General features: G+C 36.6%; 1 protein-coding gene across 1 annotated transcript in view; it reads right to left on the bottom strand.

Annotated features, from left to right (window-relative positions):
* Positions 1–1,864: 1,864 nt before the first annotated feature.
* Positions 1,865–12,972, bottom strand: part of Phex (phosphate regulating endopeptidase X-linked) — a 199,435-nt gene continuing 188,327 nt past the window's right edge. The window contains exons 19-22 of the mRNA XM_006973251.4: positions 11,872–11,937; positions 10,608–10,712; positions 7,911–7,987; positions 1,865–5,138 (exon numbers count right to left, since the gene is read on the bottom strand). Of these exons, the coding sequence (XP_006973313.1) occupies positions 5,036–5,138; positions 7,911–7,987; positions 10,608–10,712; positions 11,872–11,937 (351 nt within the window). The 3' untranslated portion in view covers positions 1,865–5,035. The remainder of the gene's footprint in view (positions 5,139–7,910; positions 7,988–10,607; positions 10,713–11,871; positions 11,938–12,972) is intronic.

A 12,972-nucleotide genomic window follows, 5' to 3' on the forward strand; every position in this document is an offset into this window, starting at 1 on the left:
GGAAAGGCATGAAAAATATCTTAAACCTAACTAAACTCATCAGACTCCTTCAGATTTTGATGAGGTCTACTTAGATATGTACCTGAAAATCTAAGCAAATTCAGGACCTGGGTCTCTTGAAATCTAAGTTACATAAAACATGGTAAAGGAGATTCTGTGCCTCTTGCCTCTGTTTGCCTGTACAAAGTCTCTCCTTCATGCCCACAACCTAGAGATCATTCTGGGATAAACTATCATTTATAGTCATCTTTCCTTCCTTCAAACCATGGTCTTACATTCTCCCCACCTCTCTCTCTCTCTCTCTCTCTCTCTCTCTCTCTCTCTCTCTCTCTCTCCTGTCTCTTTCTCTCTCTGTTTCTCTGTCTCTCTCTGTCTCTCTCTGTCTCTGTCTCTCTCTCTCTCTCTCTCTCTCTCTCTCTCTGTGTGTGTGTGTGTGTGTATGGTCTGTCTGTCTCTTTCTCTCTCTCTGTCTCTCTGTCTCTGTCTGTCTGTCTGTCTGTCTCTCTCTCTCTCTCTCTCTCTCTCTCTCTCTGTGTGTGTGTGTGTGTGTGTGTGTGTGTGTGTGTGATTTTGTGGATCAGTTCACAAATTAGAAACTTAGAAACTTAAGTGAACTCCCCAATAGGGGGCCCACCAGACTACAACCTGCCACTTATTACCCACTGAATCTGGAGCATCTCACTTCTCCATCCAATGCATGATGTCATGACACAGTAGATTGACTTAGGACCCTGTAGACCAGAACTTGACCATATACATGCTAGGAATTTATTTAAGATAATTAATTGGAGGCTGGGCAGTGGTGGCGCAAACCTTTAATCCCAGCACTCGGGAGGCAGAGGCAGGCGGATCTCTGTGAGTTTGAGGCCAGCCTGATCTACAGAGTGAGATTCAGGACAGGTACAAAAAACTACACAGAGAAACCCTGTCTCAAAGAAAAAAAAGATAATTAATGAGAAACTCTATTTGTATTCTCAGCCAAATCCCAACAGGTTCCACTGAACTGTATGATATACCTATAGATTTGTTTGGATTCAGGAAAAGTGGTCAACCTTTCAAATTCCTGTACCATTGTCTCAGGGTCACCAGGAAAAATTACAGTTCACTGAAAGTGGATTGGACAAAGAAGCCCCAAGTGCAGGAAGGTATGAATCTAGAGAGTCATAGCCAACTAGAAACAAAAGTACAGAGAAGGTAAGTTACGCCTTCTTGTCAAAGGAATTTGCTAGCATCTTGACAGAGGGTGGACTGATAAAGTCTACCATAGGAGAGTTGAATAATTTTTACCTGTGTCCCAAACCATACCCCAGGGTACTTACATATCATCAGATGCTATTCAGTAGTACAATTATAACCATTTACAATTTCCATATCCCCTGTTAAACCAGACAGCCCATTGAAGCCAGAGATTGTATATTATCCACCTGAATATAGCTGGCTCAGTGATTTCAATAGAATAGGTGCTCAGTTACCATGTGCCGAATGAATGGCTACAAATTGCCTGTATTTTTAAAGCACAGTGACAGCACATAGAGATTCTTTGCTTTGATAGCAATGGTCTTGTGCATTGTTACTTTTGTGTGACCAGCACTACCTCAGAGGTCTCTCTTTCCCTCAGCAGGAATATTATTTAAAAGGAAATAAACTATATCTGCTGACCTATATCCTAGAAGGAATGTAATGACCATCTCTCATTGTCTACAGAGAAAGTCACTACATTCAAGTCCTACATTGCCAAAGCAAGAAATTTAGATAGTTGCAGTGGTTTGTATAGTTTTCTAGCAATTATCTTTTAAAGAACACCTTAATACATAAGCACATACATTATAGGTTGTAATCATTTGCAAAAAAGAGGGCAACAGAAAACCTTTTACCAATGTTTTATTGTCCTTGAAATGATGATTCTCATTGTTTTACAAAGGAAAAAAATCACAACCACTAGTCTGTCTGCTAGTGACCACATAGGTTTGTTCTTTAAATGCACAATCTGAAAACATCTTTTTTCAAAAAAATAGGGTAGTGCCACTGCTGATAAGGATGTTACTCTATGAAACAATCATGTATTCTTCCATGATTTAAGATGCAACTGAGACATTATGTTCAAAATATCAAAGGTGGTGGCTACCAAATACTAAGCAATTTTAGAAATACTGGTTGAATAAACATATTAAGAAAGATAATAATCTAAGAGATGCAAGTTAATCCAAAGGTCAGAAGCCCAAAGCACAAAGACTATCTGTCCAGTCTGTGAAATATTTGACAAGCAATTTTAAGCCTTCCCATTTCTCTGGCATGAGCACCATCTGTCTGGCAAGCCATAGTTCTTAGTTTCTTCTTAGCGATGCTCCAGGGCTAAATAAGAGAAAATTGATGGGCTATGCTTTAAGCTCCATTGAGGTAAGGCACTAAATAAGCTTGAGGATAATTTACGAATTCTGAGCTTGCATCTATCAGTCATGTCCCAATCCATCTCATAAATTGAGGGGGGGGGGTGGAGGCCTATGCTGAGCACTTGGTGAAAAGCTCAGCAAGCTTTGGGCAATGGCAGTATGGCCAAACACCACAGCTTTCAATATACAGAATCCTTGACTCACACAAGAGAATATCCCACACATAAAAAAAAAAGAAAACCTCCTTCCTTCAAATGCTCAGTTAATAGTCCACTTGCAGAACAGCTGCTCTATGACTCAGAGCAGAGTGTTGTTGCAGCCCTTGCCTGAGAGCCAATATTTCATTTCCTTTTGATTTACCATAATTATTTTTAAGCCTTTGTGGCTCCCCTCTGGTGGACATGTTTAACAAGGAGAACCAAATTCTGTCTTGTTTTCCTTAGGCCAGCTCTCCTGCTTTTCTTCCATCCCTCCAGGTATGTCTGACCTTCTTGCTACCACTTAATTGGTGTCTATTTCTTTAAGAAATCAGTCTCACAAAGAAGAACAATACTGTAATTTGGAGGGTTAAACAGAAACATTTGGAAAGCTAGTTCTTGTAGAAAATGTGTGTGGCTACTAGAAGTGATTCTGTATCTCTTGATAAACTAAGATACACCAAGTTACTTAGTCCTGCCATCCACAACCTGGGAGAGCTCCAACTAATCACTAGCCTGTTGTCCTTAACCAACAAATGTCAATACCATTTCAATAGTATTAATTCTATAGCTTTATAAAACACTCTCTCTGACCTGCAGGAATGTGTTTCTTTGGAATTTTTAAAAAGGAAATCTAGAAGGAATGCACTATTTATATAATCATGACAAACTTCAGCTATTCTTAAGTGTCCAAGTATAGGAATAAAATGAGGATTATCAAATCAGAATGCTTACACCAGAGAAAAAGCACATATACTTCTAACACCTGAAATAATACTGCTTGTTTTTAGAAATACAAATCAAGGTCACATTAAGCCATGGTTAAGAGGAGGAAAAGGCTGCTGCCCTTCAGAAGTGTATCCATTCAGAGAGGAGGAAGTCAAGGGGAAAATCACTCTCCTCGGACTAATGCAGTGTAATTGTTTTCCTCGTGATGGTGCCCTTCCATTTTTTTCCCTTCGGAAGTTCCCATGGTTACAAAAGGACGTGGCTCCCACTTACATTTTTTTGCCAAAGAATGACAAGTCACAAGGATACAAAATGACCTCCTGTGGTTCATCTGAATTTGTCATTTTGCTTTTGAAATATTTCCGTTGGCTCACTTAACCCAGCACCCCATGTACAATGAATAATGCAATGGGGGTAGGGAAATGCCTATACTAAATAAAAATAAACATAAACAAGAAAACAAAGTAGCCACTGGAATGCCGTTACAATTTTATCCTACACACACACTCTTAAATGTGATAACAGTTTTATCCTACATACATATACACTAAGTTAATTAATTAACACTAAAAGTACTGATTAAAACAATAATGCTCTAAGGATCAAAATACAGTACTGCTTTTTTTTTTTTAAATAAACCCTTCGTAAGACTTAAAAAGTAAATTTGTGTTCCTTAGATCGAGGCAGGATTTTTAAATTGGATTCTTTCTAAAAGTTTCTGAAAGGGATTTTCTTTTACAGAGATGGAACATTAAGTGGGCTGAGATGGAAGAGCATTTACTCCCTCCTCAGTGTGGTGTTTATATAGTTGTACTAAAGGGAATGAAAGCCATATGTTCCTGACATGGAAACAGAACATTCTTTTCTCAATGTCTGCTCAGTTCAGAGTTAGGAGATACACCTGAGCATGCCAAAACAAAACAGGAACTGCTCCATGACTGGTTTCCACCAAATAGATGGAGCTTCATAGGGACTAGACCAACATCTGGAGAGTTCATTTCCTAGAACCTTTGTTGTTATGTGGCTAGTTTTGTTGTTATTTTTTAATACTGCTGGCAGTTAAAGATCCATCCCTTCCCCCTATTTTATAAACCCCAAATATTTTGCCTAACAGACTATGTGCCATCTTTGTTGATGCTGACTTAAATGGTTAGTTACATTGGATATAAGTTCTGAGATACGATTTTCCAAAACTGAAGGGAAAAACTTTATCAGAAATTATAAAATAGAGATCCAACAAATTTCTAATTTAACTACCTTTAGAAATAAGAAATACTACATATTGATTGCACACCACAGAGCATACATCTTCATCACTGAGGGTGACAATTTTCATAGACTGATCCTTTCTATGGATACACTCTACTCAGGTCCCCTGCAAAGCTATAGATTGAAATTCCATGTACCACCTAGCTGTGGCTAACCAAAACAGATAATAAGGATGCCAGTTTAACCAAGTAGCTTTCGACATTTGTTTTCATTGGTTTGGCTTTCTAATGAAATATATTTGGTTCAGTTTTTGAATTCTTTTATAAGCCCACGGACTTTGAACAGATACTGTTTAGATCCAAGCAAGTCATCTACCGAAATAATGAAAATGCATTAAAAATAAAAGTCCTCAGTGAAATAAAGGCAGAAAGCAGTGTGTGCTGAGTACATCAGAGCCACCTCTACTGGCACTCCTCAGCTCTGTCAGGACAGTAGAAACCAGCACTCCAGCTACCAGAGTCGACAGGAATTCACGCCTCTGTTCATGGTGGAATTCTTTGGACAGTTAAAAGCTTTCTGAAATTCTTCAAAGTTGCTAATGGCACCATTGACCCTGAAAATAAGAGATGACAAAAGTACATTGTCACTCAACTCATACACATCCACAGATTCTGGATAAAACAGTCCATTGCTACAAAAGGACATTTGCATACATTTAATCTGTTTACAAGGAAGACAACTAAAGCTCAGATAATTAAGAAAAGAAATTAATGTCATCGAGAATGAAAGCCAACATTTCCCCAAAGCCTGGCCAGGAGTCCTAGTACTCTTCCAAGTCTTCAAATTCCTACACAACTGTATCATCTCCAAGACTTCTTTTTTCTAATTTCAAAAAAATTACTTTTGGCAAGTGTTAACGATAGAATATAATTGATAGTAAGTATACTCTGTAAATTATTAGCAAAAAAAAACCCAACATTTCAGGCAACTAGTTAGTAAAATGAAATTAATTTCTAAAACTTGTATAGCTGGCACAAAGGGCAAAAATCATAAATATAGAAAGCACTATTCTTTTTTCAGATGTGTCTGTTACTACTATTCAGGGATCAAGGAAATACTATCTCAAGCACTCGAAAAACTACTGTATCGTTTAGTACCACAACACTACCTGTGTTTGAACTTGATATGAATGAAATGTCCACTGCATACAACTTTGTCTTTGGCTCTTTCTCTCTCAGTACAATATTATAAAAGCCATCCCTCTTGGTGCATTTCCAATTAGTTTTTGACAATGCATTCAATGTACCAAAATATTTTCTCCAAATTCTTACTAATTTGGAGATTCACATCTACCTACTATCTGGTTAAGAATCAACCAATAGAATCTGTTACAGATGAGTCATTCTGCCCTGGGTTTTAGCTCCAGAATCTGGTACATGCACAAGTTCCTGACTGAAATGGAGACTGCAGATTCCTAGGCAACACTTTGATTCTAACTATCTTTTGGAAGTGGTATTTTCATTGTGTGATTTTTCTCTATACTCAGAATCTATACTTACTACAGATATCAGTAAGAAGTCAGGCAAAAACCTCCCCCTCATCAATTTCTTACTCAACTGAACATTTAAAGGATTTACTAAAATTTAACTCAGCATTCTATTTCTTCCCTAATGACTTTGTTACCTCTGGGCATTTGAATGAATGCAATACCCTGTATCCAGCAAATCCCCATAATATCTTGGGTTTCGTTGGAGTGTATAAGTAGGGATGCATATATCATGGTGTGATTCACCTTAGGCAAGTGTTAAAGATAGAATACAGCTGATAATAAGTAAGTATACTCCGTAAATTATTAGCAAAACTCCAACATTTCAGGCAACTAGTTAGTAAGATGAAATTAGTTTCTAAAACTTATCTGTTGAGTAATTAATCTACTGTGTGGTTTCATCTGCTGCATTTTTCAGTGGGAGCACATTTTAGTCCATTAGAAATTGTCAGCCTTCATGACAGTTCAGCCCAGTGGGGGAGAATTTCCAGCACAGTGATTAGATTTTTATGCTAGTGGGTAATTTATAGTCAATTTTGAAGCATTTCTAAAGCAAGGTTTTAGGAATAAAATTTTAAAATATAGAGGATATCCTAGATGACTTTCTTATGATATGCTAATGGTTCATTTAAATATTAAACATAAAGATATCCAGGTATAATATGTTCTAAGCAAAGAATAACTATAAATTACCATGGCTTCTTGGATTTCTCTGTATAATTAACTGTCCTCTACTGCAGGAAATTTCTCTCAAGCTACAGAACCTAGTCCAGGATAAGTAATATCAACCTTAATTTTGTTTTTACTTAATATTTTATACATTCTGAAATTACAGTTGTTAATCTTTTTCCCTTCGTGTATAAGCAATTGTTTCAAAGGGTGATACAAGATGAAAACCAAACTGCAATGTCTCTGACTCTAGATATGAATTATAATTGCTGAAGATTAATATATTTGCTAAAGATTAATATATATATATTCCTTTGCGTTGAGAAAGGGGCATATTTGTTTCTGTTTGTAAATTTACAGTGTAGGGGGAAAACAAGAGCTATCACATAGAATACTTTTAAACAGAAAACAGACCAGAGTAAATCAGAATTCTAGAAGCTTATAAGCAGAATTGTTCATCAGATCATATCCTCTTCTAAGATCATAAAATCCATTTTGAATTTACTTTTTGCCCAGACCTCCCTGCTAAAATAGATGGTTAGGCAAATCCAATATTCCTGTTAATGAGCAGTGATCTGATGTACTAAGGGCATCTATGGATTATTGTCTTCCAAAAGCATAAAATATGTATGAATATTTCACTGCATGTATGTGTACCATGTGCATGCTTGGAGGCCTTGAAGACTGGAAAAAGAACTCAGACCCCCTGGTATTTGAGTTCCTGGTTGTTATGAGCCATCATGTAGGTGCTAGAAACTGAAGCTGAACCTGAATCTTCTACAAGAGTAGCAATGCTCTTAGCCACCAAATCAATTCTCTGGCCCTGCGCAATTCTAATTCTATATCTGAAACTTAATATTAAAACTGATTTGGATTGCAATTACTTTTGAAGCCTCACCATGATTAAACCTCATTGTGAAACCTCACTTGATGTAACACTAAGCAGAAATGTAGTTGAAAAGACACTGAGAAGATAGGCTTACTACTAATGAAACAAGAGATGCTTAGTTCCTGTTTGGTTAGATTCCGTTGTCTACAAAATGGAGATTATATATTTCATTGTGTAGACTTTTGCTCATATCTCCCATCTGGCAGCACACTGGTATGGTTGGGGGCACAGAATGTGGAGATGCATAGTTAAAACCTGCTGTCACCCATTTACTCGTTTACCGAAATTGTGGAGGACTGTGAGCACCAATCTGGACTTGTTCTCTGGCAGCTTCTGGTCTGTACGAATTGCACCTCACCTAAAAATAAAGACACCCCTGTAAATATGCTTCTACTCCAATTATGTATTTCCTATTTTCTTAACTTATCCAACTTGAACTAAAGAATAATTTTGGAATTGGATAGCAAGCAGTTTTAGTGGATCAGATAAAACTTTGAGCAACAGTAACATCTATTATTCAAACCCCGAGCAAAAGGTTTTATCAGTGTGAATTACATAATGTGAGTAAATTAGGAAGGTTTCTAGGCAAATTACTTAAATTAAGAGAATCACGTGTACCCAGGAAGTGACCAATGTATTCAGCTTATTAATTTAATTTTTTAAATAACCTTTATTAAATTTAATCATATACATTTCAATGAATAAACTAAGTGAACCATACCAGGGTTTAGCATAATCATGAGGTATACTGAATATAGATGCATCCTGGTCTGGGCTCGGGAGAAGAATTCTTGTCTCTATATCCTTTGAAGTTAGACATGACTATCTGACTTGTTCTGACTAGTAAATATTAGAAGTTATATATTCCATTTCCTAATAAAAATTTAAGAAAACTTATCAATTTTAATAGTCTTAGGACCAATTTAAGTTGTTACATTAAGAGTCTATTGGAGTTGAATAGAGGCTTCAATCTGTAATGTGCCTGGTATAAGCATGAAGACCTGCATTCAGATTCATAAAACCTATGTAAAAATGCTGGGCATGATGGCATGTGCCTGTAACCACAGATCTGAGAGCGTGGAATGAGGGCAGTGGTAGAGAAAGGTGGAATTCAGTGGCCAAACAGCATAGCCAAATTGATGTACTTTGGGTTCAGTGAAAGACCATGTATCAAAAAATAAAGGTGAAAAGCAATCAAAGAAATGTACTCAACATCAACTTCTGACTTCCATACACACATGCATACTACACACTTATAAGTACACACCACACACACACACACACACACACACACACACACACACACACACTCACAGAAAATAAAAAGGTCAATGCAGATTTCCTCTTATTTCTTTTATACTGTTTGGTTCCATGAAATCACATGTCAAGATGAAATACTCCAAAACCCAATTCCTTGAGTAAAAACTATGGGCAGAGCCCCAATGATGACACACACTAGACATGGAGCAAGAACAAGAAATATGCTTTCACTATGTTGTTTCTTTCTGAGGTATAACCTACTTAATACTGGTTTAAATACATCTTGAAACATGATATAATCTTGAACTATGAATACTTCTAGGATAGATGAATATATAGGAAAGCATTTGGATGGAAAGGGGAATTTAAAAATGATTAAGGGATGGGAAAGACATTCAGCTTGGTTGAGCATCAATGAGTGACCAGGGGAGAGAAAGGCTTACGCCAGATTTCTGAAGTACTGACTGGCAGGCCTAAGTGTTACAACTATATTTAAACATTGTCCTTGAACAGAAAAATAAAACAATATTTTTGAAGGATTTATCTGGCAGAATAAATATATAGGAAAAGGAAGAATATAGGAAAAGGAAGAAATTAGAGATTAGTTAGAAAAAGGCTGTTAACATCTCCTAAATAAGTAGAAATGGACATTGGAAGAACCAGAAGTATAAAAATGCATGAAAAAAGCATGAGAAACAAATTAGCAAGTGATAGCAACTACAGGCACAGAGAAGGCAGGAAAGCTAATGGCCTACTGCTATTTTGATAATGACAAATCATCTCTCCCTATATTTATGAATGTGTTTTTAAAGATGTTCTTGGAATGAAATTCCTTAATTTCCTCAGAAGCTAGCCCGTGTGAGCTTACTTTTCACATTCGATTTTACCTCATCTCTTAGGTTATTTTTTCTTATATACTTTGCTTACATTATTATATAGTATTGACTATGTTTCATAATCATTTATGAGATTCCTGAAAACACATTATGGTTGTTACTGTTCTCTAGTGCCTTTCTAGGATAGAAAATAACATGTTCCACATAAAAAGACTTCCTTTAATATACAAAAGAGTGAAAATCTCTTCATTCTGTAAGAAGAGGGGCTTTAAGAGAAATTTCTCAATGGTGATTTAAAAAAAATAGGATTACTCTTTTAGCCCCGAATTTCTTCAGTTTGACAAAAATATTGTATTTGAAGACATCAGAAACATTTTAATCACAGCATCTCTCTCCATTAGCTTATTTCATTTACAAACTGTTATTATGGACTATACTATAAGTAGTAAGAACAGATTGACCCTTGTATTTAGTCCTCTAGATCAGAGCTGAGCAAAATTATTCTGGAAAAAACAGATAATAAGTGCTTGAACATTTGAAAACCATAAGGTCCCTGTTTCAACTATTCAACTCGGCCATTTTACACAAAGTAACCTCAGACAATGTGTAAGTGACAGAGTGTAGCCGTTTTCCAATCAAAACATGATTTATTATCTATAAATAAAAACAAACCATGGACCTTTATTTGGTCCTGTTTGTCCATTCTAACAAGGAAACACTATTTTGAGGGTGTGTTTTTTGGTACTATTTCTGAGGCAGACCCAGTACTGACACAAGATTAAGTGGTGACTTTGGTCAAAGTCATACCAGTGAACTTTTCTTCCAATCCTTTGATTGAGGGTATATATTTTCATCTTTTTGCCCTTTCCTCAGTTTACTCACATGAGCATAACTCAAGAAGAAGAGCTGGTTGTTGGTGAATGTGATGCCTGGTAGGAGAGGCTCTTCAACTCCCTGTCTTCTGTCATTTATCCATTTCCTGTAAGCCTAGTGATGGAAGCAGAACAGGTGAAAATCATCAATGACAATTCTTCTCTCTTCATACTCAACACAAAAGCATTAAATACATATCCCTGTCATGTGTAAAATGCACTGTGTTGGGTTTCCTTTATGAAAACAAACACCTGGAAATGCAACCCAGTGCCATTTTGCCTAATAGTGAAACAGGTGCATCTGATAAAGCACCTTATACCTCACGGTGCTACCCAAGCATGGTGGTACCTATCTGTCATCCCAGCATTTGGGAGGCTGTGGCAGGAACATTGCCATGAGCTTGAGGTCAGCCTGGACTACAGAGTGAGACTATGTCTGGGAAAACAAAAGCCAAACAACAAAGGGGAACCTTATACTCTATGCATAACAAAGCGACTGGGCCACAGTGATCAGATAATAAGTAACTCTTTAAAAGGTGTTCTTTCCATTCCAAGGAGAGACAAACAAATTTAATACTGTATACAACTGCTTTAGTAATTAACTGGAGTGGGATTAACATATTACTCTTAAAATTTTATCAACAAGAAAACATATCATCATTTTATAGTATCATTTAGTAAAATAAAACTTGTTTTAAGTAGAATATAGAAAAGATAACACTTTAGAACCATAACCTGGTCTTTAAAAGAAATGTATTCAGTTTTATGCAAATCTGTCCATGTTGTCATTATGTTTATTTCCTAACTACACACTGAGAGATGGTGTAAACACTCTTATGGACTTTCACTGGCCCAATGTGTGAGAATGAGTAGCCTCCAGAATAAGTTAGAAGTTTGAGGCTTAATAATAAAATGATAAGGAAGAAGAGAGAGAAAGCTTTACTTCAAGAAAATTCACATGAACTTAGCCCCAAGGAGAGTCCTGTGGCATCCGTTAATATGATTCTGAGTGTATTTTCGGTAAACTAAACTTTAAATATACAATTCTTAATAACCATTATTATTTAGGATGACTCAATACTCCAAAAGAAAAAGAAAATGCAGCTCTAGTTATCTATTAGAGTATAACAGAGTCCATGTAGAAACACAAATGTATTTTAGAGAATCCAAAACGTCATATTCCTCAACACCATGTTGGTACTATACACTGAAGTGCACCCATGCATGCTTCCACAATGCAGTTTTTAAAGCCCAGTAAAGGTAATGGTGAGTACCCTGAAAGCTTCTCGTAGACCTCCATTATCAGCAATATTTTCTCCCAGGGTCCTCTTCCCTTTCACCTAAGAGAAAGAAAAATAGAAAGTGTTCCACAGTCAATTAGCATTCAGCAAAAGGCGTGTATATATTATAAAATGCAAACACGTCATGTTTTAAGGAGAAAATTACATTTCCAGAAGTAGATGTGATGTGCTGTGAGACGGTAAACGAGCCCCAGCAAGGGGTTCCTGAATGAAGACATTCCTATCTCACTACACTCTGCATTACTTTCTCACCCACCTCTTTATTCTCATCAATCGAGCCAGCGCCAATAAAATGTTAACATTATTCTCAGTGGCTCTAGTTTAATAGAAAAAATAGAAATGTCAATATCCAGATGACTTTCTCTGACTAACTCACATAATTTGAGACGTTTTCTCACTGTCCCTATGACTAAAAATTTGCCATCCACACAGGAACAAAATTTCAGCACCAACCGTTATCATTTTACCTTCAGCTATTTCTATGAAACATTAAAATGAAAGTTGTTCTCTTGGGGGAATAAAAAATCAAGTAGAAAGGGTACAGACTACAAGGTCAAGGTTTGAAATATGTATGACACCCAGCCAAGCATGGGGAGACATTCTTCTCAACTGTTTCTTAAAACCATAAATGAGCTAGGATAGAAAGTCTAAGTTTATACATCCCACAAGCCAAAGACAACACAGTCTGTTTCCTTTCTTGCTACAAGGACAGTTCAGTATTTACTATCTAGCTTAAGGATTCACCAACCCCTGTATAGTAGGCAGAATATTGGCTTCTTAAAGACATCTACATCAAAATCCCCAGACATTTAGGAATAAGTTACCCTACAATGACAAAACTGACTTTTAAGATGTGATTAAGTCAAGGATATTGAAAGAGAAAGAGAGAGAGGCTGACTTACTGCCTTATCCTGGTTTGTCCAGATAAGCTCAATGTAATTATAAAAGGAAAAGGAAGACAAGAGAGTGCCAGAGTAGTACACTGGACATTGTTGGCTTTGAAGGAGGAAGGGGTCATGAGCCAAGAAATGTAAGACAGCCTCAAAAACTTTGAAAATGCAGAAGACAGACTCT

Source organism: Peromyscus maniculatus, chromosome X (genome assembly GCF_049852395.1).
Source record: "Peromyscus maniculatus bairdii isolate BWxNUB_F1_BW_parent chromosome X, HU_Pman_BW_mat_3.1, whole genome shotgun sequence".
NCBI lineage: Eukaryota > Metazoa > Chordata > Mammalia > Rodentia > Cricetidae > Peromyscus > Peromyscus maniculatus.